The sequence below is a fragment of the Molothrus ater genome, chromosome 10, assembly GCF_012460135.2.
Source record: "Molothrus ater isolate BHLD 08-10-18 breed brown headed cowbird chromosome 10, BPBGC_Mater_1.1, whole genome shotgun sequence".
In the NCBI taxonomy this organism is placed as follows: domain Eukaryota; kingdom Metazoa; phylum Chordata; class Aves; order Passeriformes; family Icteridae; genus Molothrus; species Molothrus ater.
This window is the reverse complement of record NC_050487.2, coordinates 24,566,986-24,592,205: the sequence shown is the minus strand read 5'-3', so window position 1 is coordinate 24,592,205 and position 25,220 is coordinate 24,566,986. Positions and strand designations below refer to the sequence as shown.

The following is a 25,220-nucleotide window of genomic DNA, read 5'->3' as shown; positions in this document are numbered from 1 at the left end:
GTGAAAATAAAACTCTCCAAGTGAATTGGTGCTGGGGTTGGCACTGATTTATTCCTTGGAAAGGTTGGGAAAGGTGTGAGTGGAATTCCAGTGAGGCTGTGCCCAATCTGTGCCCAAGGATGGGAGACAGGGGCCTTGGCAGTGCTGGGACAGCAGGGGGACTGCACGGCCTAACCATGAGTGATTGCATGATTCCATGTGTTCATCCCTGGTTCCACACCTGGTTCCATCCCTGGTTCCACACCTGGTTCCATTCCTGCTTCCATACCTGATTCCACACCTGGTTCCACACCTGGTTCCATCCCTGGTTCCACACCTGGTTCCATTCCTGCTTCCATCCCTGGTTCCATTCCTGCTTCCATATCTGATTCCACACCTGGTTCCACACCTGGTTCCATTCCTGGTTCCACACCTGGTTCCATTCCTGGTTCCATTTCTGATTCCACACCTGATTCCATACCTGGTTCCATTCCTGGTTCCATACCTGGTTCCACACCTGGTTCCACATTTGATTCCATTCCTGGCTCCACACCTGGTTCCATTCCTGGTTCCATTTCTGATTCCACACCTGATTCCATACCTGGTTCCATTCCTGGTTCCATACCTGGTTCCACACCTGGTTCCACATTTGATTCCATTCCTGGCTCCACACCTGGTTCCATTCCTGGTTCCATTTCTGATTCCATACCTGATTCCATACCTGGTTCCATACCTGGTTCCATTCCTGGTTCCACACCTGGTTCCACATTTGATTCCATTCCTGGCTCCAGGCTCCAGGCAGGCTGTGCTCTCCCACTGCAGAGCGTTACAGGGAAAAGCAGCATTAACCCCTTGGTGTCACTGCACCTCTGTCCATTACTGCCTTCCCTCCCCAAGAGCAGCATTCCCAGTTCTCCCCGCTGGGCAGGAGAGCAGGAACAGCTTCTGGGCACTTCCCTTCGATGTTCCACTGGCTCCCCAGGGAATACAGGACAGTGCAGGCCGGGTGCCTGTCCCAGGAGAGTCCAGGTGTGATGGCTGGCACATTCCCGGTGTTCCTTGTCATTGCAGAATTCCCTGCCGCAGGGACAGTGTACCAGGACGGTTCAGGTGTGATGGCTGGCCCATTCCCGGTGTTTCTGTGCAGAATTCCCTGCCGCAGGGACTGTGCTCTGGGTGTGATGGCTGGCCCATTCCCGGTGTTGCTTGTCATTGCAGAATTCCCTGCTGCAGGGACAGTGTACCGTACCGGGACGGTTCAGGGTGTGATGGAAGGCACATTCCCGGTGTTTGTCGTTGCAGAATTCCCTGCCGCAGGGACTGTGCTCTGGGTGTGATGGCTGGCCCATTCCCGGTGTTTCTGTGCAGAATCCCCTGCCGCAGGGACTGTGCTCTGGGTGTGATGGCTGGCCCATTCCCGGTGTTCGTTTCTGGTTGCAGAATTCCCTGCCGCAGGGACTGTGCTCTGGGTGTGATGGCTGGCCCATTCCCGGTGTTCGTTTCTCGTTGCAGAATTCCCTGCTGCAGGACACGGTGCGCCGGGAGTGCGAGGAGCGCTTCGAGCTGACGGCGGCGCTGGGCCGGGCCCGGGAGCAGGTGCTGGAGCTGCGGCGGCTCAGCGGGACCCTGCCGGGCTCGCCGCGCTCGCTCCCCGCCGGGGATCTCCGCCTCTCCGGAGCCCTGGGCACGGCCAGGGCTGCCCGCGGCCCCGGCTCGGGCCGGCACGGCGGCAGCAGCGCCGGATCCCTGGAGCCTCCCAAGGGAAGGGCGGCCCCGCCGAGCGAGCCCCGGGGCCGGGTCCCCGCCGGGATGAGGCACCGGCCGAGCCAGCTCTGACAGCTCCGCCCGGGAAACCATTCCAGCCTCCCAAGGAACAGCTCCCGAACTCATCCATTCCTACAATTTAAAATCTAGTTAAATATTTGTTTATTTTTGGTGCAGTGACTTTTATCTGTCCAATAATTTATTCATGGTGTAATTAAATGCTGGGCGCATTTCAAGATGGGAAAAGTGAAAAGAGTCTCTCCAAGAGGAGCACAAAGAGTAGCACATCTTCAATGAGTGGGACTGAAATCAGAAAATCCCTGGATCCCAGAAGGTTTGGGTTGGAAAGGACCTTAAAGTTCATCCCATTCCAATGTCCTGGCCCTGGGAAAGGAATAATGGCCCAGCATCACAGGATCCAGGAGGGATGGGGCTGGCAGCAGCCTGGGACAGGAACTGGAGGAGCTTTGAGGTCCCTTCCAACCCAAACCAGTCTGTGATTCCATGATTCCATCACCTCACACCTGGGCTCTTATCTCCCTGTTTGTGTCCTGGGGCAGCAGCTGCAGTAAAGGGGGAGCGTGGCCAGGGAGGAACAGCACGTAAAATAACGGGGGCAGGAACGGGATCACTGGCTCAGGCACGAGGGAGTGGCCAGGTCCTGGAGCCAAACCAAGTCCAGAACAAATATTTCCCTTCTCCCCCTTCCTCCCAGAACCCAGAGCTTCTGCTGCTAAGCAATAAACAAAATATGGAAATGTCAGGGACCCTTTTTTGCTGGCTTTGCAAACAATTTAATGAATCTCACCACGTCAAGGAAAGTTTACCAAGTGTTTTCCATGGTGGGATGAGAGGCAGAGCACAAAGTGCCACGGAGGATGCCACGGAGGATGTGGACACCTCATTAGAGCCCTGACATTTTAGGAAGTCCAGCTTCCTGCAGGAAGTTCTTGTAGGAGTGGTGTCAGGGGCCTTGCCCTCCAGGACTCGTGGCACGAGGCAAAGCCAAACAAAGCTCCAGGAACAAACCTGTTCCTGTGGATCCTGCCCTGCTGGCTGTGGGCAGAATTCCAGCCCTTCCCTTGGAGAAAACACCCCATGGCACAGGGCTGTCCTGTCCTGCCCTGCTGCAAAGGCTCAGATTGCCCCTGGCAGAGCCAGGCTGGTGCCTGCTCTGGAGGGAGCTCCTGCAGCCCTGACCCTTTCCAAAAAGGATCAATCCCCCGTGCCAGGCAGGGACATGGGGCTCGGTGGGCTGGGGCTGGTGCTCTGTGTGAGCCCCAGACACATCCCTGGTGTGGCCAAACCCCTCCTGAGTGACCCTGCCAGGAGGGTGGGCAGGGGGATCCGTCCCTGCTCCCAGGGGACAAAGGGACAGCACAAGAGGAGCCCTGGAATCTCAGTCAGTGCCTCAGTGTGGCTCATCCTTTTCCCACCTGAAGTTGCCCAAAGTGTAATGTTCTCCACAGATGATTTGATGGAGAGTCCAGCCCCTGTCTGGTCCTGCTGCTCCTTCAGCAGAAATTGGGATCAGCAGTGGCCATGCACAGCTTGCCATGGATATCACTTCATTCCCACTGGGATATCACAAACCAAAGCTGGGATGATCACTAGACCTTGCTCTGAGGTGTGTGTAGGATCTGGGATCCCGACTGTGCCTTGCAGATGGAGTTTTTCTACAAAAGAAGAAATTGGACTGCAGGAAAAAGCATCTTAGTTCCCAAGCAGTGTTAAAAGTGCATGGAAATAGAAACTGATGCCACAGATCATTAAAATGTATTAATCAGAATAAAAGCATGACTGTCTTTCTTTGTGCTGTGCATTTTCAATACCAAAATAGGAGTAGGATAATGAAACTGGGGAGATTTCCTTTCACAGACAACCCCCCAGAGCTGCATTTTTAGTTATTTAAAACAGGCCCTTATTTCCATCATGAAAATTTGATGTTGGTGGTTACAGGTGGTTGAGAGAGCCCTGCTGAAGGAAGAACAAACCCCAAACAGCTGTGATGGTGTGAAACACTAGGGGTTTAATCCTCACAGCACACGCAGAATTCATTGGGGTGGGATGATAAAAAGGGCTGAGATTAATGCTGGGGGATTTTCACACCAGGAATGTCATTTGTGTGGAGCTGCTCCCAGGTCATGGCCGGCTCCCATGGATTGTTCTCCTTGGCCCTCCAGGCTCTGGAGTGGGGACAGGGCTCAGTGCCAGGGGACTCTGCTCCTGCCCAGAGAGCCAAGGCAGGGGCACGGGTGCCACCAGACCTCTCAGGGGGATGGAGACCCTTCCACGGAGGGGGTTGGCCCAGGGTGTCCCTGAGGCCACTTTTCCAGACCCCACCCTCCCCTCTGCTCCCTGCAGGGGGATGTGGCTGAGACCAGCAGGGCCCAGGCACTGGTGCCAGGCACGGAATTAACTCAGGGTGGGAAACATCAGGGAAAGGGGGGAATAACCCAGGGGGTCCAGATGGGAGGAAAGAGCTGACATCTGGAAAGGAAAGTCTCAGTGTGAGAGAGAGGAAAATGCCCTCCCTGGAGCTGTGCAGCCAGGGAGGATCCCTGCAGTGGTGGAGCCCCTGTGCTTGAGTCATTCCAAGTGGGTGGGAAACATCCATGGAAAATGTCCTGGCAGGAGCAGCCCTGCGCTGCAGGAGCAGCTGAACCAAAGGGGATTTTCCATCTCCTGATTTATGGTTTGTGGAAAGTGGTTTGGTTTGGCCTGGCACCACTCCAGGGAGCAATGCCCAGCTGGCAGTACCTGCTTGGAGCTCTGGGGAAAGAGTCCTGGAAGAAATCTGGTGGGCACAGAGGAAAGGAGCCTGGAGAGCCACAGAATGCAGCAGGTTCTTCCTCCTGCTGGAGGGTCACACTCTGTCCTGCCCAGATGTCCTTCACCATCACCATCATCATCATCACAGACTCTGTTGAGTTGGAAGGACCTTAAATCCCATCCAGTGCCACCCCTGCCATGGCAGGGACACCTCCCACTGTCCCAGGGGCTCCAGCCCCAGTGTCCAGCCTGGCCCTGGGCACTGCCAGGGATCTAGGGGCAGCCCCAGCTGTGCCAGGGCCTGCCCACCCTGCCAGGGAAGGATTCCTAATTCCAAATATCCCATCCAGCCCTGCCCTCTGGGATTGGCCATTCCCTGTGTCCTGTCCCTCCAGCCCCTGTAACTCAGGCACTGCCCTCTCCTGACATCCCTTTCCCCAGTCCAGGGCAGCTGAGCAGCATTTCACTGGCAGCAGAAATCGGGGCTGAAGCATCCCCCAGGCTGAATTTTGGGAGTTCCCTCTGCCCTGCTCCACGGCCGGGGCTGGGGGCGGGCGCTGGGAATTCGGGAATGACGGGCGGGGTGGGCCTGGCTCGGGAATTGTGTTGGTCGGGAGAAGCTCCTCAGGAGCCCGGGGCTGGCCCCGCTCGCCAAACATTTCCGTGAATCATTGGCTTTTATGGAAATCCGTTCCAGCATCCTCTCCCCAGCTGTTTCCTGTGCACTGTGCTGGCTGCAGGGCTTGTTTTAACTTTCCGGGACTGAGCGGTCATTTTAATCACCACCAAGTTCTGAACAAAGAACCACGTGTGCCTTTGGGGGAAAATACCCAAAAAAGGCTCCTCGGGAACGGCTGGGAGGCGCCCGGGCAGAGCAGGCTCCGTGGGTGTAACCCAGGAGCAGCACGGCCCCAGTCAGTGGCTGCCAACCCCATCCTGTTTGCTGGTGTCTGGGTTGAGGGGGTGTTTTTGTGGGTTCCTTCTAAAAATAACCCCAGCAGCTCCTTGGAGGGTGGTGGAAGGAAGCAGTAGCTGGAGCTGGATGAGGCACAAATTCACCTGCTCAAGCTGGACACAGGGAGAACTTGGATGTCTGATCTCTGGATGAAAGGCTGGTTCTGGAGACCAGGATTTTCTGTGGCTTTTCAGGATTTTTTCAGGATTTTCTGTGTTCACAGAAATCCACAGAAATCCTTTCCTCTGGCTGGCTCTGGGAAAGGATGTTCCAAACCTGCTGAAGATCCATCTGACAGGGAAACAGCCCCTTGTCCACAGGACTTCCATCGGGAGAGGATCTGTGTGTGCACCTGACCCTGGCAGCAGCAGAGACCTGGGGGAACCACGGCTGGCAGAGCCGTGCAGGAGGGCTCTGGAACCAGGGCTCAGATCCCCATCCCAGGATCTGTGGGACATTCCCTCCTCAGGATCTGTGGAATAGCCTCTCCCCAGGATCTGTGGGACATCCCTTCCCCTGGATCACAGCACAACTCAGGGTTCATATCATGAGCAATTAATCCAAAGGCAGTGCCTGAAATAAGAGGAGAGCAAAACATCTGGGCAGGCTCCTGGCACAGAGCAGGATATGTGCAGGAGATGCACAAATCCCAGAAGGCAAAAGTCTCCAGGGATCCCTCTTAGCCTGACCCAGGGAAAGTTATTCTGGGACCTTAAAGCTCATGATCACCACAACCTGAGAGCAGGAGCAGGACATTCTGTGCTCGGGGTGTCCACAGAGCTGGGGCTGCCCCTGGACCCCTGGCAGTGCCCAAGGCCGGGTTGGGCAGGGCTGGGAGCACCTGGGACAGGGGGAGGTGTCCCTGCCGTGGCAGGGATGAGCCGGTCTCACCTGGGGTTACAGATGGCTGAGGACACGTCACTGCGCGCTGGCCACGCCGAGGTCGCCGCTGGCTCTGCAGAGGGCAGGGGAAGGGTGGCGATGCTGCCTTTGTGTCCCCAGCTCTGGCATCCCAGTGTCGGCTCCGCTGCTGCCGGGGAAGCCACGAGGAGCCCTGAAACAAAAAGCAGCCCCGGGGCCATCCCGTCCATTAGGGACGGCAGCCAGAGCTCGCTGATCGCAGCCAGATGTCAGAGATAACATCTCCGCTCGTTCTTGCGGTTTCCTTGACCGCAAAGCACTACTGTGCTCTCACCCTGCCTGGCCACGGCATCGGAGCATCCCGGTGGAGAAAAATACGGAATTCTGGAGGGCTGGTTTGGGGCTGGGCTGGCCCGGGGCTCCCAGCTCGGAGAAGCTGCCGGGGGATGCTGAGGGGGAGGAAGGAGGGTGCTCTGTGCCCTTGGAGGAGGTGTTCTATGCCCTTGGAAGGGACAGGGTGACAGCTCCAGCCTCTCCCCTCCACTCTGTCCCGTTTCAGTCACTGTCACCCCGCTGTATCCTCAGCATGGGGGGCAAACTTTGAACCATCTCCACCTGGCAGAAAGAGGCTGAAAGCGTTTCCTTTTTTAGAGCTATTGAGGCATAGAAAAACCTTCAGGCTTTGAATAAAACCTCAGGTTCTCACCCTTTAAACGGGTATTGAGGCATAGAAAAGCCTTCAGGCCTTGAATAAAACCTCAGCTTCTCACCCTCTAAATCACTTTAAAAAGGGGACCTCAGGCATTTGAGTCTCAGCTCCTGATTGCTCCATACAAACCTGGGCTCCCAAGTCACAGGGAATTTTGGGAAGCTGCAGCAATCCCTGAACAGGGGTAATTAAATCTGTGAGGGCCTTTCAGGACATTCACTTGCTTTAAGGCAATTTTGCTGTGGATTTCCCCCCTCGGCTCCTGCGCACAGGCCCTGGGCCTGCCCAGCCCCTGCCGGGCCTCAGAGGGATCACCCTGGCCTGGAACATTCCAGGGATGGGGCAGCCCCGGCTCCTCTGGGACACCTGGAGAGCCCAGGCCAGGGTGAGGGATCCCCCCTCCCTCCCCTTTGGGGTCACTCAGGCTGTCCCCGGAGCTGCCCCTGTCCCTGCTCACTCCCGGGAGATCTCCCACAGCTGGCGGCCGGTGCCACCCCTGGAGGCCTTGATCCATCCCCGGCTCCCAGCAGCTGGAACTGGGGGCTCCCAGCAGCTGGAATTGGGGTGTCCAGCCGAGGCCATGCCCCAGGGACGGGGCTGCTCTGTCCCCATGGCCCAAGGCAGGACATTTGTCCCCTGCTCACCTCGGTGTCCCTCGGTGTGCGCAGCCCCGGCAAAGCCGGGAGGCTCCGCTGGGCTCGGCAACACTTCCACCTACAGAGGGATCCCAGAACGGCACCCGGGAGTGAGGGGGGATCCTGGGAATGGCGGGGGGGATCCCGGGAGTGAGGGGGGAACACCGGGAGTGAGGGGGGAACACCGGGAGTCAAAAAAAATTGTCATAGCTACTGAGATAAGAGCAGAGTGTAACCTCAGGTGACTCGGGAGATCAGCACAGGCGCTTGAAGTCCATCAGCCCTGCCGAATGATTAATTTCTGTGACTCAGCTCCATGAAAACATCAAAATTCAGGGATACTTCACATCCAAGTCTTAGGAGAGCCAGGAGCTGTGGTGCAGGGGCCGTGCCCAGCAGCTCCTCCTGCCAGGTGCTGCAGGGAATGGGGCATTCAGGGGCATTCAGGGTCCCCCAGGTCCCACAGCCCCTGGGCTCAGGGAAGGGAAGCTCTAAAGCAGAGCAGTGCTCAGTGCTCACACAAACCAGGGCTGAGCCCTCCACGGGTCACTCCAGCACAAATCCCACACCCAAGGCAGGCAGAGGTGCTGCTCCTCCAAACCCAGGCTGTCTCTGCTCTGGACTATCCGAGCAGCTCTCTCTGGGGGAAAAAAGCTCCTTCAATTCCCATAGCAACAACCACATTTTCCTGAACACCACACACACAAACACAGTTGTTACAGACTGAAAAACAGTGGTAACCAAGAAACAGACATTTTCTTTTCCTCCTCGAAAATACTCACTCACTTTCTGCCTTTCCAGAGCAGCTGCAAAGGGGGCCCAGCAGGACAGGGCAGGGATGAACCAACCATGGAGCTCCTGCTCAGGTGTCCTCTCCTTTCTGAGGGCTGTGGAACACCTGCCCAGCAGAGCCTGGCGGTGCCCCTGTGGCAGAGACCAGCCAGCAGCACCTGGGCCCCAGCCAGAATGGGGAGAGGCACCTGGGGAGAGCCCAGGAGAGCAGGACAGCAAACACCTCTCACCTGGAGACTCCAGGTTTGGTATTACCTGAGCAGCAGCTGAAGAATCAGATCCTCCTCTCCCCTTGCAGCTCTCCTGTACCACAGCAGGCACAGCTCCAGGCAAGTCCCAGCAGCTCCTGCTCTCACAGGGCACAGCAGCAGCCCAGCCCTGCCTCACCCTGCTGAACTTCAGACAAGTCCATGACCATTGATTCCAACTGCTGTGTGGCTCCCCAGATGCACCCCCAGGAGGACACAAACATCCAAAGCTCTCCCAGTTTTCCCCTCCCAACAGGAGCACACCCACATCCCCGACTCCCACTCAGGCACAGGGGTCAAAGCTGTGGTGTGCAAGAAAACCAAGTTTAGTTTCCACACATTTGGCATCCAACAGGCAGTAAAAAAAAAAAAAGCTTTATATTTTATTTTTTGTAAAAATCTTTGAACACATGCAGACTAAAACCAGTGTAAGAAAGTCTCCACCATGTTTAAACAAATAACTATACTTAAATATAAGCGTCTGCAATTGACTGGTATAAAAATAATGTACGTTTTGCTTTTTTACAGAAATCCTTTCTCCAGTTCTCAGCTCAATAAACAATACACAACTCTAATACATACAGTGAACCTGATCGTTTGCCACCTCTGGGATACTGCTAAGGTATTATGTGCAAAAGTTGGTAACAGTTTCTTTCCCACGAGAAAAAAAATTCTTCTACACCTTTTAGGAAAACAGATGGGGTTGAAGCTGCTGCAGCCCTGGCGGTGCCCCCCAGTCTGTGCACTCGGTGCCGGTGCCAGGGCTGGCCCAGCCCCACAGCCCCAGGGATCAGCCCCGCAGCCCCAGGCTCAGTGCTGGTGCCGGAGCTGGCCCAGCCCCACGGTCCCAGGGCTCGGCGCTGGCCCAGCCCCGCGGTCCCAGGGCTCAGTGCTGGTGCCAGAGCTGGCCCAGCCCCGCGCTCCCAGGGCTCAGCGGCGGTGCCAGATCTGGCCCAGCCCCGCGGTCCCAGGGCTCAGCGGCGGTGCCAGATCTGGCCCAGCCCCGCGGTCCCAGGGCTCAGCGGCGGTGCCAGATCTGGCCCAGCCCCGCGCTCCCAGGGCTCAGTGCCGGAGCTGGCCCAGCCCCACGGCCCCAGGGCTCAGCGGCGGTGCCGGCCGTGGCCCGAGCGGCCGCTGCCGTGGTGCTTGCCTCCCTTGTGGGAGCGCTCGAAGGAGCGCGAGCGCTCACGCCGCTCCCGGTGGTGGCTGCGCTCGTGCCGGTGCTTCTTGGCCGCCTCCGAGTGCTCCCGGGACTTGCTCTGTGAGCGGGAGCGGGACTTTTTCCGCTTGTGGCCGTGCCTGCTGCTGCCCTTGAGCTCCTCGCGGCCGTGCTTGGCCTTGGCGTGGGGCGAGCCGTGGTTGTGGTGCCGCCGGGGGCTCCCGCTGTGGCTGCGCGAGCGGCTGCGCGAGCGGGAGCTGTAGGTGCCCGACAGGCTCCGCCGGTTGTTGTAGCTGTGTGAGAGGCAACAACAGTTACAGCGTGTCCCCACGGCGGGAAAAACAGACATCAGCGCTTACAGCTCCCAAGGTACTGCAAGGAATGAGCCTTTGTCCCTCAGGGTAAGTGAGGGAGGACAGGGAATGTCTTGGAAACTGCCCCACGGAAGGCTGGGGTCAGTGATGTGGGATTAAAGGTCCTTCCAACCCCAACCACTCTTGTGAGTCTTTTAGTTGAGCTCATTTAAGCTCAAACTAAAACCAGAAGGCAGCATCTTTTGTCCACCTTGTCTCAAGGGTCTTCTGTCAACACCAGATCACTGACTGGGTGTTGCTTTTTTCCTTCAGTGACTACACTGAGATCTAAGTTGGCAGCCTCCAATGTGAGCCTGAATGTTCTTAGGAAACCCTATTTAAAGCCAGCAGCTCTCACTGCATCCCTCTCTTCGGGTACCACAAGAGGGGCAGAGCCCTGAAGAGCCAGGCACTGCACCAGGGAGCACTGACACAAGGAGGCTGCACACCTGGGACACTTCTGTCCCTTTCCAAGGGCACTGTGCTCCCACAGACTGCTCTCACTTGTAATGGGATCCTTGTGAGGACTATCAAGGGAAGACTAGCACTAGCCTAGCACTGACTCCCCAGGTACAGTGCAGTTAGGACAGGCTAATTTTACAGCCTGAGCTCTCAAGCACAGCCCCACATGCAGCACTGAGAGCCTGAAGTGAAGCCAAGCTTCCCCCCCTCCCTTTTGCTGGCCGGCACTCAGGAGTGCCCCTGAAGGCAGCAACCCCCCAGCAGCCCATCCCCATCCCCAGCCCATCCCCATCCCCAGCCCATCCCCAGCCCCATCCCCATCCCCATCCCCATCCCCATCCCCAGCCCCATCCCCATCCCCATCCCCAGCCCCACTCACTGCCTGCGGGGGCTGTGGGAGCGCGAGCGGGACTTTGTCCGGGAGCGGGAGCGGCTGGCGCTGCGGCTGCTGCGGCTCCTCTTGCTCTCCTTCCTCAGCCTGCAGGGCACAAACCCAACTGCTCAGCACTGACACACCACGGGGGCTCGGGAGGAGCTCCCTGCACTGCATTTGTACTCAAGCTTTCTCTTAGCTGGAGAGTTTTACCTACCCATTGTAAGGGCTCTTGGAGGTTTGCTGCCTCTCTTCTGGCTCTTTTTTAATGGTTTTGGTATTCACAGACACTGGAGATTTCTCCTCTGCTTTTACTTCTCTTGGGGAAGCTAGGAATTAAATTTCAATTCAGAATCAGTTCTTTATTCATCCTTTGTCATCAACACACTGTACACTGCTCAGGCACCTTCACCAGGATTTGCACTAAGTGTAGATACGAACTCTGCATTTATTATTTCATCCCATCTCTCCACTTGTTTCACTCCTGGAATGGGATATTCATGGGGAAACCCTCTGCATATGAAGGAAAAACAGCACTGGCACCTTCAGGGCACACAGCCATGCTGGCCTGAGGCCAAAAGGTACAAAACAGAAGCTGCCCTTGTACCCCACAATACAGAATGTGTTACCTTGCCATTTATTTCCAATGCTATAGAAAGGACTAAGCCTGCCCAGCAAGGTAAGATTTCATCTTTACAATAATGGCACAAATATAAATGAGTAACAAATAAAATTACCAGTTAATATGTCAGTCTGTCTCTACAGACAGTTGGTACAGCTCAGAGACGGATTCACTTTTCACGGAAGGGCTGATAAGAGCCCACCAGAGCTCCTGATTTTAAACTGTTCCACCCTCGGCTCCCTCCTTGCAGAAAACACTTCCCTTGCTCCATCAGAAATTCACACTGCCCAGCCCAGAGACCTCTGAAAACTCAGGACTCTTCAGGAGAAACCATGAGAGCTTCGACAGACTGGCCAGTTCAAAATACATGTTGCAGTTAATTCCCTGTGATGCCAAGGCAGTGCTGGGCCTCTCCCTCCTCCATTTCCTGCCCACCAGCTGTCTGCCCTCACTGCACCAAGCAGTTGCCAAGCACATTAAAAGCCATCAGGGGCAGGAATTTTCACAGATATCTACTGCAAAAGGAGCCATGAAGGCTACTGCAGCACCCCCAAATTAAATCCAAAAAGCCATTCTTCACATCACAGAACACACAGCAACTTCTGCTTCATTATTCTCTTAAGGGTGCATATTATTAATGTATCACTCTTGCATCTGGGGAAATGTGGAATAAAGCATCTCTTTTCTTTCTAATCTGGTTTCAAGGTTTTGAGACTGGTTTTAAAATCTATGTTTAACCAAAAAAAAAAAAACCTAAAAAAGTTTTTCTATTCAGAAAACAGACTTACATGGTTTGGATGCAGGAGAAAAGCCACCCAGCGTTGAGAGTGCTGGAGTTCCATCTGGATTTAAACCTTTTGCTTTCAGTTTTGCCTCCTGTAATGCCATTTTCCTCTTTTCTACTTCTTTATCCAGAAATTCATAATTAGGCTGTGGAATTAACAACCAGATAAGAAAGTGAACTAATGTAATTTATATTTTATCTTATTTCTGAAAAATACTGAGTTGGCTTTTAATGATCTGTCCAGTAATGTAACTTCCAGAATTTGTTCTCTCCTTACTGGAGCCCTTCCCATTAGCACATCTGTATTAGGCATTCCCAAACTTTTCTAGACAACCATAACTCAGCTCAAGCTGCACTGAGCATCAAACCCCAACATGTCAAACTCACCTTCTTTCTGGTATAAAGCTTCAGAGTTGTTAAGCAGATCTCCTGAATCTCCTCTTCCGTGGTGCCAAAGAGCAGGAACCAGTGGGGACGGGTAGGCAGTGGGATCTGAAAATCAAACAAGGAGAAGCTTAGTGGAGATTTCAGGTCAGGTTTTGATGAAATATTTCCATGAATTTCCTTGGAAGCAGAGCAGCAGCAGTGGAGGGCAGAGCTCAGTGCAGGCAGGGCTCACCTGCAGGGCTCTAGCAGCGAGGTAAATGCACGCACACGCGATGGTCTCCGGCTGGAAGCGAACAAACACGTTCGTCCGGAGGCTGTCGTTCATGTAATTCCTGAAAAAACAAAGCAGCACCGGTTGGAACTCCTGTTTGCTTTTCTTTTAGAGGATAACAATACTGGAGACTCAATTGACTTTATTATTTTTTCTGTTGTTACATTGAACACGTGATTTCCTTCAGGTTGTGCTGGATGTTTACATGTGTCACTGTGGCAGTCTGCAGCACTGCCACCGTTTTAAACGCCAAGGCAGTAACGTGTAGCAGAAATCCAAGCAGTGTGGAATGGCCACTTCCTAGCTGAAGTTACCCTGGAAGTGTCCACTGAGTTACAATTTAATAACTCTTTTGCATCTCTCCAGTTGATTGTTTTAAACAGCAATGGGTCTGTATTTAAAGATCAATGTAGAACTCAAGAGCCATCAGGAGAGCAAGGTGCATTTTCAACCTGCCATTATCCAGAGGCTACGTGCAACCGCCAGAGTTTGTAAAACTCTGAGCACATTTAAATTTGGTGTGCTCTGAGCCACGTTAACTTCATCCAGGGAGATGCACCCCATTTGCTCTCTGAGTGTTGGAAAAGATGTGTGAGTTAGAACTGGGCCCCGACCTCCAGAGCTGCTGCAGTTGCACAGAGCTGGCACTGCCAGTAACACCCGCCCAGAGACGGGGTGAGCAGCAGAGCTCCATGGATTTCCAAATTCCCAACATGGGAGAGAGAAAAGCAGTCAGTCAGTGAGGACTCTACACCCCCATGCCCAGCCTGGCTGCTAAGTGAACATGCTGCATGCACTGTCACCCTCTGTTAACTCAAGGTTAAATGTTCAATCAACCAAAGAAACGCTGGCAGAATCGTCCCCCACGTGTCCTTTAACATACAGCAGGTAGGTAACAAAGACATTGAGAAACAGTTGTAAGAGTTACTTCTAGAACCAAATATACAAATCCTGGCGCCAGGACAGAACTAGGAGGTGCTGCCCGATGGCTTTGGGTGACGGCAGTGAATTCGCTGAGGCTTGCACTGGCTTGGCTGGAGAGAAGGGCAGCCAAAGCAGCCATCCCCAGGTCATGGGCTGAGGTGCAGAGGGCAGAGCTCTATGACTTACCAGCAGGGACTACCCTTCAATCAAAGAGTAGAAAAAAGAACAAAGTTAAATTGAGTTCTCCATCGCTACGCTGGAATCAAGCCATGAAAATAGTAAGCAGAAACAAGCACCACGAGATTGTCCAAATGTGTTTGGGTGGCGACTTACATCTCATTGCTTTGCCTAGGGATCAGCAGGCTTGTTATTTCTGCTACTATTTTCCTGGCTAGGAAAAGAATGGAAAATAGCAACTTACCAGGCTGTCTGTACCAGGGTTTGATTACGTTCACATTCTAGGACTTGTAAATACATAACAATGATCTGAGGAATAAGGAGGGGGGAAAGAAAAAAAGAGACTCAGTTTCAACACATAAAGCAGGAGTATCTGTATACATATATCAAAATGAAATCAAACAGTATGCCCAAAGGATGGGGGCTCCTTCTCTCCAAGCACACACTCTAAGCTCTCATGCCAGCCCACCACGTTCAGACAATTCTTTATCTCACTACTTTCTGCTCTTTTCAAACCAGCCACCTTTACCCTTTCCCAGGGAAGTGACTTTTTTCACAGTCCAAAGGGTGTTTGCCCAAGTACTCTAGCAAAAGCTTTAGTAACTATAGGGGAATAAAGAGAAGAATTCAGGTCATTCTGACACCTGTGTTTCTTGTTCCACAGCTCCCAGTGATGCCACCAAGGTAGAGTAAGAATTACAACTACATTATTACTGAGAACTCACCTTATGAGGATGCTTGACATGAACACAAAATCCCAACTCCTTCAGTACCCTCCTTTCTGCTTTGATTACTTGATTTTTGGTGTTTATGTAGTTCTGATCAAGTATCAGTGGGCTTGGAGTCCTATAGTTTGCAAGAAATAAAATCAAAACTGTTTTGCATATCCAAAAATAACGGCAACTCTGTTTTCCCTTCCAACCAACTAATGGCAACAGAAACCGGTTTTCAACTCCTGCAAGCAAGTTTAAGCATTAATCTTGTGCTGTCCAAGTTTAGATAAACTAGTTTAGTTGCTGCTTTTGGCTAGCTACAGATTAGATGGCTGAGATAAAAAAAAATAACCTTCTGCTCCTGTGTATGCAAACTGCACTGCTCCAGCTGCTGGAAGGAGTTGGCTTGATGGGGGCGCTCCCAAGAACTTTTCCTCTCCGTGCCAGAGGTGGCAGAAGGATTTGCCAGGCAGGATTTCAAAGCAGAAGCCAGACCAGGGTTCTCACTGGCATTAAAGTAGCAACTCATGCCCTAGAAACTGCAGTTTCCTATGCACTGAAGAGCAGCTGATTGGCCCTTCAGAGAAGCCAGCCCTGCCCTGTGATGTGTGAAAAGCACAGGATTAACTTGGGACACGGAGCTGCCTGGGACTCTGGGCCTGCTCCCCTCTCCAGGGGTACCAGGGATGATCCTGCTGCTGTATGCATGTGCAGAACAACAGCTCACTTCAGAGAGACATTTTAAACTCCAGCACTGGCAATCCTAATTCCTCCCAAGTCCAAACCCTGAACTGTCTAGAGCATGTTTAATCCCTAAAACCTTCTGTACACTTGATGCACAAGTGTCACACTCCATTGCACATTTGCTTTGTCCGTGCTTAGACTTGACTTTTCAACATTCCACATGGGATATTTTACTCCACTTCCTCCTGAAGACAGACCAGCTTTTTCCCTGTAATATTCCTCACACATTCCATGTGCTTTCCAAAGCAGAATAATGTTTTTGCAGCTCGTTATGCTCTAATAAACCACGGTCTGTGTACACGATACACCCCAAGCACCGGTCACAAATTTATTTTATGTTACCTTCAAAACAAAAAAAAGTAATGCAAAGTGGATTCAAAACACAGCTTTTGTTGTATCAGACAAAGTATTTCACTGCCAACTGGCAAATTACATGAGTGGATCTCACTTCTCTTCCCTGACAGGTCACAGAACAGAAAAAAATACTGAAAAAACCAAGGTTCCCACCCAGGAAGGGTTAATTAATGCCAAGGCTGGAATAACCCAGTTTATGCCATGACCTCTGCAGTCACCTGGACAGGCAGTGATGGCCACAGGCAAAGGACATCACAACCATCTCTAATGAAAGCATCTTCTTGTACCACCATGCACCTGAAGCATGAGCTGTCCCTGCTCTTCCCAAGGGGCTGAGATGCAGCTGCCAGCTCTGGAATGAACAACTGCAGCTTCCTGGTGCCAGGCTGGACCTGCAATCCAACTACTGCCTCATTATTTAAAGGTTCTCCAGGTTTTTCCATGTTCCAGCAGAGTAACTCCTCCAGTTAAGTGTTACTCTCACTCATCAGGGCAAGTTTACAGTTTTTCATTTCAGCTCCTCTAAATAAGCCCAAAATCGGGAGATTTTTTCTTCTGTTTATGGTTGGCTGGTTTTCTTTTCTCCCCATAAATTAACTGAAAATGAAAAGTTTTTCAAGCTCTTTAGGATAACTACTTCAGTGAGGAGCTGCTTTTGTCCAACACTTCAGCACCACAGAGACAGGCTGAACAGTGCTCTGGAGTGGGACGGGGAACAACCCAGCTGAGCTCTTCCCAGCAGTGAAGCTGATTCACTTCCAACTCATTCCCATCAATTTTACTGGTGTTAATAACCTTTCCTTCAGTACCGCTCTCCACAATTTCATCTCCAGATCACTGGCATTAACAGGATCTGAAGAGCAGCACCCACAGGAGCTCAGGCTGTGTGTCAGCAGAAAGCTTCATCACAGGTGGGAGATCTCGGGTTACACACTTAGGACAGCCATGACTTCCAGTCCATTAACACAACCTCCAGTGGGACTGCTCAGGATCATCCAGCCCACCTTGCACATGTCCCTGCATTCCCTGAGAGCTCTGGCAGGCAGTTCAGGGGGCTCCAAGTGCAGCAGGACAGATGGGAGCCTTGACTGCATTTGAAGTTTTCACTGTCCTTGCACAGGGCCACGGGATCAGCACCAACAGGTGACACCTGGCCCAGGTTCCACAGCACAGGGACAGCAAACCCAAGGTGCCCAGTGTGCTTTGCTTTACTCTGCTGTCCCACACTCCTTTGGTCACGAGTTCTACAGCCCTAAGGAAGCCATGAAAACCATCAGTTTATCCAGACAGGACTTCCACATACAGCCTTTTATCCACTCATGGAAAAAGAAAAATCTGCAGGAGACTTTAAGTGTTTTACTGCACCTTATAACTGGCACAGGTAAGTTCTGCAAGTTCTCTACTGCATTGATTCACCAATTTAATACTTTTGCCATAAGATCTGCAATGTTGGTAAACAATTATTTACAAGTTAGAAACTTCAGAAATTCCCCTTTGAGAAACTTCTTTGTTTTCTACTCCAAAAAAAAGAGGAACTTTGCCAGTGCATTTGCTGCACTTAATTCTCAGTCCAAGAATTATCTTTGGACCAAGTACCAAAGCAGAGAAAAAGAATTTATAAGCTTATAGATGAAATATAAGCTTCAAACTCTGTATAGCCAAGGAGTGTTGCAAGTTCCTACTGGGAATCTGTTCCTACAGACCAGCACTAGAGCTCCAGGCAAGACTTCATCTTTAAGAACAGAGCACACAGTGGTCCCTCTAGGAAGTCAATCCAACACTTAGATAAAAACTTGACTGGGATTCAGATTGTGTAACAACCCAGAAGAATAACACACACTGTAACGTGTTTGTAACAATAAATAAATTACAAATACCTTTTTTAAAAATCACACTGACAAATGAGACCTAAGTTCTCCACACAGCTGCAGCTTCATTTGGTGCAATATTGAACTCTGATGTCTTTGGCACAGCTAATACTGGGAGGAACAGTGCCCTGCGTGGAGTTTTGTTCCTAACGAGCACAGCACTCGTGACAAGTACAGCAGGGCACCAGCACCTCACATCAGAGCAGAGATCTGTTATGCTGGTCAGTACAAGAACACAGCTCTCTGTTTGTCTCCAGGATCACAGCCACAAGCAGCACAGGTTTGCAGCAGTCTGAAGGCACTAAGGACGTTTGTCATTAATGCAGCCCCAGTGCAGGGCCCCTGAGTGAGGAACAGCTGACTGAGCGCCTCAAAGCACCATGTGAGATTACAGCACCACTCCAGTCACATTTCCAGTCTCAGGACCTTCTGCAGCTTTCAGGCACAGTTCAGAGAAATAAAATCAACTTCAAACTACATTCTACATTAAACAACAGTTGCACTTTGCTCAGAACAGAGAGGTTTTGGCACACAGTTATTTAAAAAGCAGTTTTTCCATAGTACGAGCTTTTCTCCATGCACACAAACATTTTTACATGCAGTTCTACATCACATATGCTCGTAAAGATCCCAAAGAAAATATGCTTGTCCAAAACACTTGTTTAGCTTTTTCTTACTTCTCAGCATTAGAAATACCACCTCGGTTGACTACATGTCTCATAAAAAGAAAATTCCAATGCAATTCCCAGTTCTGCAAACAAGTACATAGAAGGGACTGCTTACATCATAATTGATAAAAATATACAAATTCAAGACTTCTGTACCCTTGTTTTACTATGAATTCAAGCTGCAATTATACAGAGCCAGAAAGTGGAACTAAGAACCCAAAACTGGTTAAGAAAGAAAGCAAAGCCTACCCAAACTACCCCAAATTCGTGTGCAGGTTAAGAGCTTCAGTTAACAGAAATGCTAGACTAAAAAAGAAAGTACAGCAGCCTGTTTCAGTTCTGGGTTGTGTATGAGAGACTAACTACAGCCTAAGTGTTAGCTTCAGTAAAAAATAAAATAAAAAAAGGTCAAGCTAGTATTCTAAAAACCTGGACAGCAAAGAAAAAAGCTTATAACAAGATACAGGAGTTCTTCCAAATGGTTCACCAGCGGCCAACCTGTTAGTCCCCCGATTCCAGTGACCTATGCTCAGAGCACTGGCTTCTCCTTGGGGATTTTCGATACTTCACTCACTGTTGCCATGACGACAGCTTCATCTTTATGTACCACTCCACATCACCCAGGCTTTGGTAAATGTAGCTGGTCGCTGTATAGTCGGTTGCAAGGGAAAAAAGAGTTGAAGTTAATAACGTGTACAGGTGATGGGAATTGTCAGCTTGTAAAAAGTACAGAAAAACGTTTACATCCTGCTTGCTAAAAAAAAAAAAAGGGGAGGGGGTTGTGCAAGTCTGAATGTCAGACTGCAGCACTTTTAAGGTTAATTTCATGCAGATTCACTCAGAATCGCAGAGCAACAATACCCATTTCTCCCGAAAATAATGGGTAGCAGTGCACGATTTCTCTGGACATGATGCACTTTAGGCACCACGTAACATGCACAAGTTGGGATTTGGAACAGGCTAGCTGGAAAGATTTAAATTCACAGGTTAAGTTCAGTTTCTCTGATCCTTCACACAGCACAAAGAAACAACTAATTTGTATTCTCGTTGCAAAGAAAAGCAAGGCATATGATTAATTAACCTTCACTGCCTGGACGGAGGCCAGAACGTTACTAATCACTGAGCCTGCTCCAGTAATTCCAATAGCCAGACTCCCTTCATAAGAGTGGAACACAATCCCACTGAATTCACACCTGGCATAACCTCACACAGCTCTCTCAGGGCCATCGGGGAGAACAGCCTTAAAGGCCAGCCAGAACAAAGCTAAACTCCAAAGTGTAACACCAATTCTTCCTTCTTGGATCTAGAACTAACCAGGACAACGCCATCAGGAGGCAGTAAAAGCCAAAGCTCTGGCTTCAACAGAAGCATAACCAGAATAAAGACGCCAACAAACAGCTGGCTTCCCTAAGGGATTTCTACTCTGTTTCTCAGAAAAGCTTGCACAACACGAGTTTAAATTCCTGCCGTCACCTGGTGACACAGGGCAAGGAAATGAAGTGTGAATTTAACACTGTACCTGAAAGCAAAATCCTTTTGTAACTACAGAGTACCTGAAACTTTGAGCAATCAGGCACCAGAAACCAAGGTGAAATCTCCACTCCCAGACTGTGACACTGCTGCCAGACAGAATTAAGGAGATTTCGTGTTTAACAATAACCTAGAGAACTCTTTCCCTTCAACCACGCCTTCCTCCTTTCAATGCATCGGTTATTTGCTTTACACATAAAAAACGCTGCTTTCAACACAAAGAGCAGCATTAGAACTCAGCTCTGGGACAGCTCTACCCCAGCTGCACACGGCCAGGTGAGCCCCACTCCACCTGCACAAAGCACACCAGAACAACGCCGCTCTCACCTTCTGCACCTAAAAATGCCTTCAGCCTCCCAGACTCAATTACACGCTCCTCACCACTACAGCTGCCAACACTGCAGGCCAAACCAGGCCTTACCTCAGGTACTTTCTAAACCAGCTTTTTTTAAAAGGCATTAGCACCACTGAAAGTTCAGCTCCTTCTTAAGTGGTACTTTCTTAACACCACAACCACGCTTGGACAGCCACATATTAACGAGAAAAAAGCATCAGTACTGCTAAGTACAGCTAAAAAAGTGGAGAATACACAGCAACTCACTAACTGGCTAGGCACTCCTAAGACTATCTTACTGTAACTATGAGACGCCAAAAAACCAACAAACAGACCTGAAACCACAACCATGGTCCTAAAACTAGAACCAATACTTGCAAATTGTAACTCGTAGCTACGTCAACAACGACAAACGGGTCTACCAAGCGAACAAAAGCAGAAGCAGCCGAGATTGCACTGTACTGCCTACACAGCAGCCAACGGGCACTCCCTTCTCAATTTTAGGTCGTTGAACTTAGCCTGGAAAAATACTGTGAATTGAGAACTGCAGCGAACATTAGTGGTAACGGGTGCTTATGCTCATAACGAAGCTGATCTTACCTTTTTGCTCTTAACTGCCGCAAGTGATGGAACACGTTGATCACGTCCCTTATCCGACGAGGCGCCTCTTCGATTTTGGACGCGAGATTGATGCAGGCCATTGCAACAATCTGAAAAGAAGCCCCGTTTCCGTTAAGCAAACAATTTCCAACCCAGATAAAGAGAGAATTACGTAACTTAGAAGCAAATCCGCCAGGCTCGAAGCGAGCGGCCTGCGTGGCGCGTGGCCGCCCCAGCCGCCCTCTCCCGGTGCCCCCGGGCCGCGCTCACCTCGAAGCTGTGCTTGACGAAGGACTTGGAGTAGAAGAACCGATGGAACAGCACCTGCCCCGTCGCCATGGCCACCTGTGAGGGCAGAGCAGGAGGAGGGAGAAGGAGCCGAGTCAGTGCCCTGGCCCAGCCGCCGCCATTTTGTGTGAGGCGCCGCCGCCCCCCCGCGCCGCCTCACGCCCTTCCCGCCGCCACAATGGCGGCGCCCGCCCTTCCCTTCCCTTCCGTCCCTCCCGGCCCCCCTGGAAGCCCCGGCAAGGGCCCACCTGCGGCAGCCGCAGCAGGATGCCGGCCGCCTGGATGAGCTCGCAGCCCAGGATGCGCAGGTCGGTCTCGCACTGCAGGTCCAGCCCGTCCTGCATGGAAGGGGTGGGCGAGAGCCGCTCCTCGGGGATCAGGGAGTGGTCGATGGTCAGCGACACCTCGGAGTAGAGCCGGTCGCCGATGAGGATGCCCGGAGCGGCGGGAGGAGGCGGCGGGGCGGGGGCAGCGGGCGCGGCGGGGCCCGGGTGCGCGGCGGCCATGGCGGCGGAGCGGGCGCTGGGTCCGGGTGCGCTCCCGGCAGCGGCCGCGCGCCGACTGCGCGGCCCCGCGCGTGACGCACGCGCCAGCGCCGCGTGCGCGGGGGGCGGCGGGAAAAAAGAGTCCGCGGGACACGCCCCGGGAACGGGAACCGGGAACTGGGAATTGGAACCGGGAACGGGACAGGAACGGGAGCTTGTGAAAGCAGTGCAGAATAACGGAGGGAGCGGGAATAGTGCTGGATAAAGCCGGATCACCACAGGAGTTGCGGCTGGAAAGGCTCTTCCAGGGTCAATCCAGTCCAACTCCTGCCACAGGCAGAGACGTGGTACAGAATAAACATAAAAATATAGAAATAGCGCGTAGGTGGTTAACCAGGGCTCGGGATCTGGATCCATGCCCTGCCTTAGAGGTTTTGGCGCTCGGAATATGTCACATAGGGAAAAAGATCCGTAAACTTCAATAAAAATGTGATTGTGGATTAGTATTGACAAAAAGTGTGCTGCGCCTTTCCACTCTGGAAACATACAGCGGAAAGTTACTTCCAACTTCAATATTAAGGAAAAACAAAATAAAAATGGACCAATTCTAGTAGTTTTAGCCGTTCTACGTAATAAATTCACAATAAACGAGGAAACATTCCCACATGGCGAGAGGCGCGGAAGAGCACAGCGGCCGCGCACGCCGCTGCCCCCAGACACCGCGCTTCCGAACGCTACCCTGGAAGCGTTCAGTGTCAGCGCCAGCAGTGTCTCAGCGTTCCCGGCAGGCCCGCATGTCGCGACATCCCCCGCCGCTGTCGCGACCACGCGGGACGCGGTCACCGGGCCAGCCCCGGCGGTTGCGTCACTTCTGGGAACAGCCGCAGCACGGCCGCGCGTCCCAGATCCCTCCGCGGCCATCATCACACGCGCGCGCCAACGGAGAAACCCCGCCCTCCCGCGGCCCCTGATTGGCTCGCTGGGTTTGAGTGGCAGCGGCACCTGAGGGGCCGTGCCCGCCATGTTGTGGGGGGAGCAGGCAGCCCCGCCTTGCCCGTGTCCGCCGGGGCCCTTGGGAGCCGTCGCAGAATCCCAGCGTTTGGAAAAATCCTCCAGCATCGAGTCCAAGCTGTGACGGATCCCAACGCTGGCAACAGCCCAGAGCACCGAGTGCCACGTCCAGCCCTTTCTGGGACACCTCCAGGGATGGGCACTCCAAAGCTCCCTGGGCAGCCCCTGCCAAAGTTTAACCCTTCCCATGGGGAAATTCCTGCTGATACCCACCCTGAGCCTGCCCTGGCCCAGCCTGAGGCCGTTCCCTCTCTTCCCTTCCCTGTTCCCTGGAGCACAGCCTGACCCCCCGGCTGTCCCCTCCTGTCAGGAGCTGTGCAGAGCCACAAGGGCCCCCCTGATCCCCCTTTTCTCCAGGCTGAGCCCCTGCCCAGCTCCCTCAGCCCCTCCTGGGCTCCAGCCCCTTCCCCATCTCCCCCAGGATCCACGGGATCAGCCGTGAGGAGGAGGCCGAGGTGCTCATGGTCTGCTCATCCTCCTCACAGGGTGTGGAGCAGCGCCTTGTTTCACACCACAGTTATAGTTGCTAATAAACCTCGCCAGTTTTACAAACACGTCTTTTAGAAAGGTCACCACAGTACGTTTGGTTTTCACCTTTCTTTTCCAGTTATATTTTGAGACTTCAGAGTCTGTAACTATCACTAAAATAGTCGGTTTTTAATGGAAATAAAGCATTTAATTGGGAGCTGTTTTATGTGTAGGTTCATGGCTCAGCAGGGATCCTGGCTATTTGGAAAGGACATTATTTATTATTCACTTATTTGGAATAGTTCACCCTATTTTCCTGGCCCTTTGACAACCTCCCCTTTTATAGCCATGTGCTGTACAATCCCTGAGATTTAAAAACAATTTTACATGAAATAAAAAAAATCTCACCACCCACCTGGAACAGTCTTTGGAGCTGTGATAACAGAGCCAAAAAAAGTCCTACGAACCCAAATGCTGGTGCCAAACACCTCTGCAATGGCAAAAGCAATTTACAGCCCACAGAATGCACTGGAGGTTAAAGAAATAGTGGTAAAAGGAGAGCTGGGAGCAGTTGAGTGTGACCCTTGGGTTACCCTGGAGTGAAATCCCGGGTTAGGTGGTATTTGCAGAGGGCAAACTGCACTTTCCATTTCTCTGCCAGGTACCACCGTGTGCCAGAGGGGCTGGAAAGGAGCAAGAACGAGTCATGGAAGCAGCAGGTGTCAGCACAGTGGAATTTGCCCTTTTTTTTTTTTTTTTTTCCATGCACACACCCATCATTTATAGCTTTTAACGCACTCCAGTTTTCCAGGTTACCCTTTGATATTTCAAAAAGCTGGAGAGATTTGCTCTGGCTCTCCTTACGCAGCTCAATCCGCCTGACCGTTTCCTTGATGTTTTTATGGGAGTATTTTTGAACTCGATCAGGACGAGCAGTGTCTTGTCCCCTCGGCAGCAGGAGCAGTGCTTGGTTGCCAGGACACTGCTGGAAAATAGCATCAATCAATAATTGCTGCTTGAGTCATGATGAGGCATTAACGAGCCTGCTCCTCCTGGAAGCCCTTTGGCCTGGAGCTCTGCAGGCCATGGAAGCTCCTCTTCAAATCAGTTGTACACAAATGTAAACTGATTTTGTTCTTCCAGGTGTCTGGTTGCAGTGAGAGACACCAACGCTGAGCGACAGAAAAAGGGGAAAAAGGAAACACCTCATGGAAAGCGAGTTTTGGATATCCCAAACTCTCTCTTCTGGTGAGCAGTGCCTAAATCCCCTCAGGATTTACACATTTGGCAGCTAATGTTTCCCAGAATAAAATACAAAACGTTTCTTAGAAAATTACTAAGAAAATTACACACAAATTACAGCGTGCAATTACCTTAACAGAAAAGAAGGGATTATTTTGGGAAAATAAGAATTTGTGATGACAGAAAATCTGATTTCCTTGAAGAATGATGGCTGTAAGAAAACAACGTGACAGGAATTTAGGCAGCAAAATATTTTGACACGAGCTGATATCTAAAAGTTTCTGCTGTCATATCAAATAGACAAGACTAAGGCAATGCAGAATATGCTTAGATCAACTTATTGATCAATTTATTCAATAAATTCTAAATTCTCTGAAGTAAAACATCAGTTGAAAGGTGTTAGTTTCCTTTTTTTTTCTATCAAGTAATTTAGGAGATTGACTTTAATTCTTCATGCTGAATGTGATAAATTAACTGAGAATCTGGAATTCCCTTCCATCTCAGTCATAAAAATCTGCATTATCAGCTGGAACAGGACTTCTGTGGCAAGTACAGCCCCCGCATGTGTCAAGTACTGGGTTTGCATTGATAGAAAAGTTTGGTGCCAAAAAAACCTTGGCAATGGGAT

The 25,220-nt window shown here is 51.6% G+C and overlaps 2 protein-coding genes across 2 annotated transcripts in view; one reads left to right on the top strand and one right to left on the bottom strand.

The window, feature by feature from the left end:
* The window catches only part of LEKR1 (leucine, glutamate and lysine rich 1), a 35,104-nt gene extending 31,556 nt beyond the window's left edge, over positions 1-3,548 (top strand). Inside the window, 1 exon segment of the mRNA XM_036389183.2 lies at positions 1,492-3,548. Within this exon segment, the coding sequence (XP_036245076.1) occupies positions 1,492-1,815 (324 nt within the window). The 3' untranslated portion in view covers positions 1,816-3,548.
* Positions 3,549-9,076: 5,528 nt separating this feature from the next.
* On the bottom strand, positions 9,077-21,856 carry CCNL1 (cyclin L1). The gene is made up of 11 exons (XM_036388713.2): positions 21,575-21,856; positions 21,309-21,383; positions 21,039-21,148; positions 14,953-15,073; positions 14,472-14,536; positions 13,088-13,187; positions 12,856-12,960; positions 12,473-12,614; positions 11,280-11,391; positions 11,069-11,167; positions 9,077-10,167 (listed from the first exon to the last, which is right to left on the bottom strand). Exons 1-11 carry the CDS (start codon positions 21,830-21,832, stop codon positions 9,816-9,818), a joined length of 1,539 nt encoding a protein of 512 aa, XP_036244606.1. The 5' UTR covers positions 21,833-21,856; the 3' UTR covers positions 9,077-9,815.
* Positions 21,857-25,220: the final 3,364 nt, after the last annotated feature.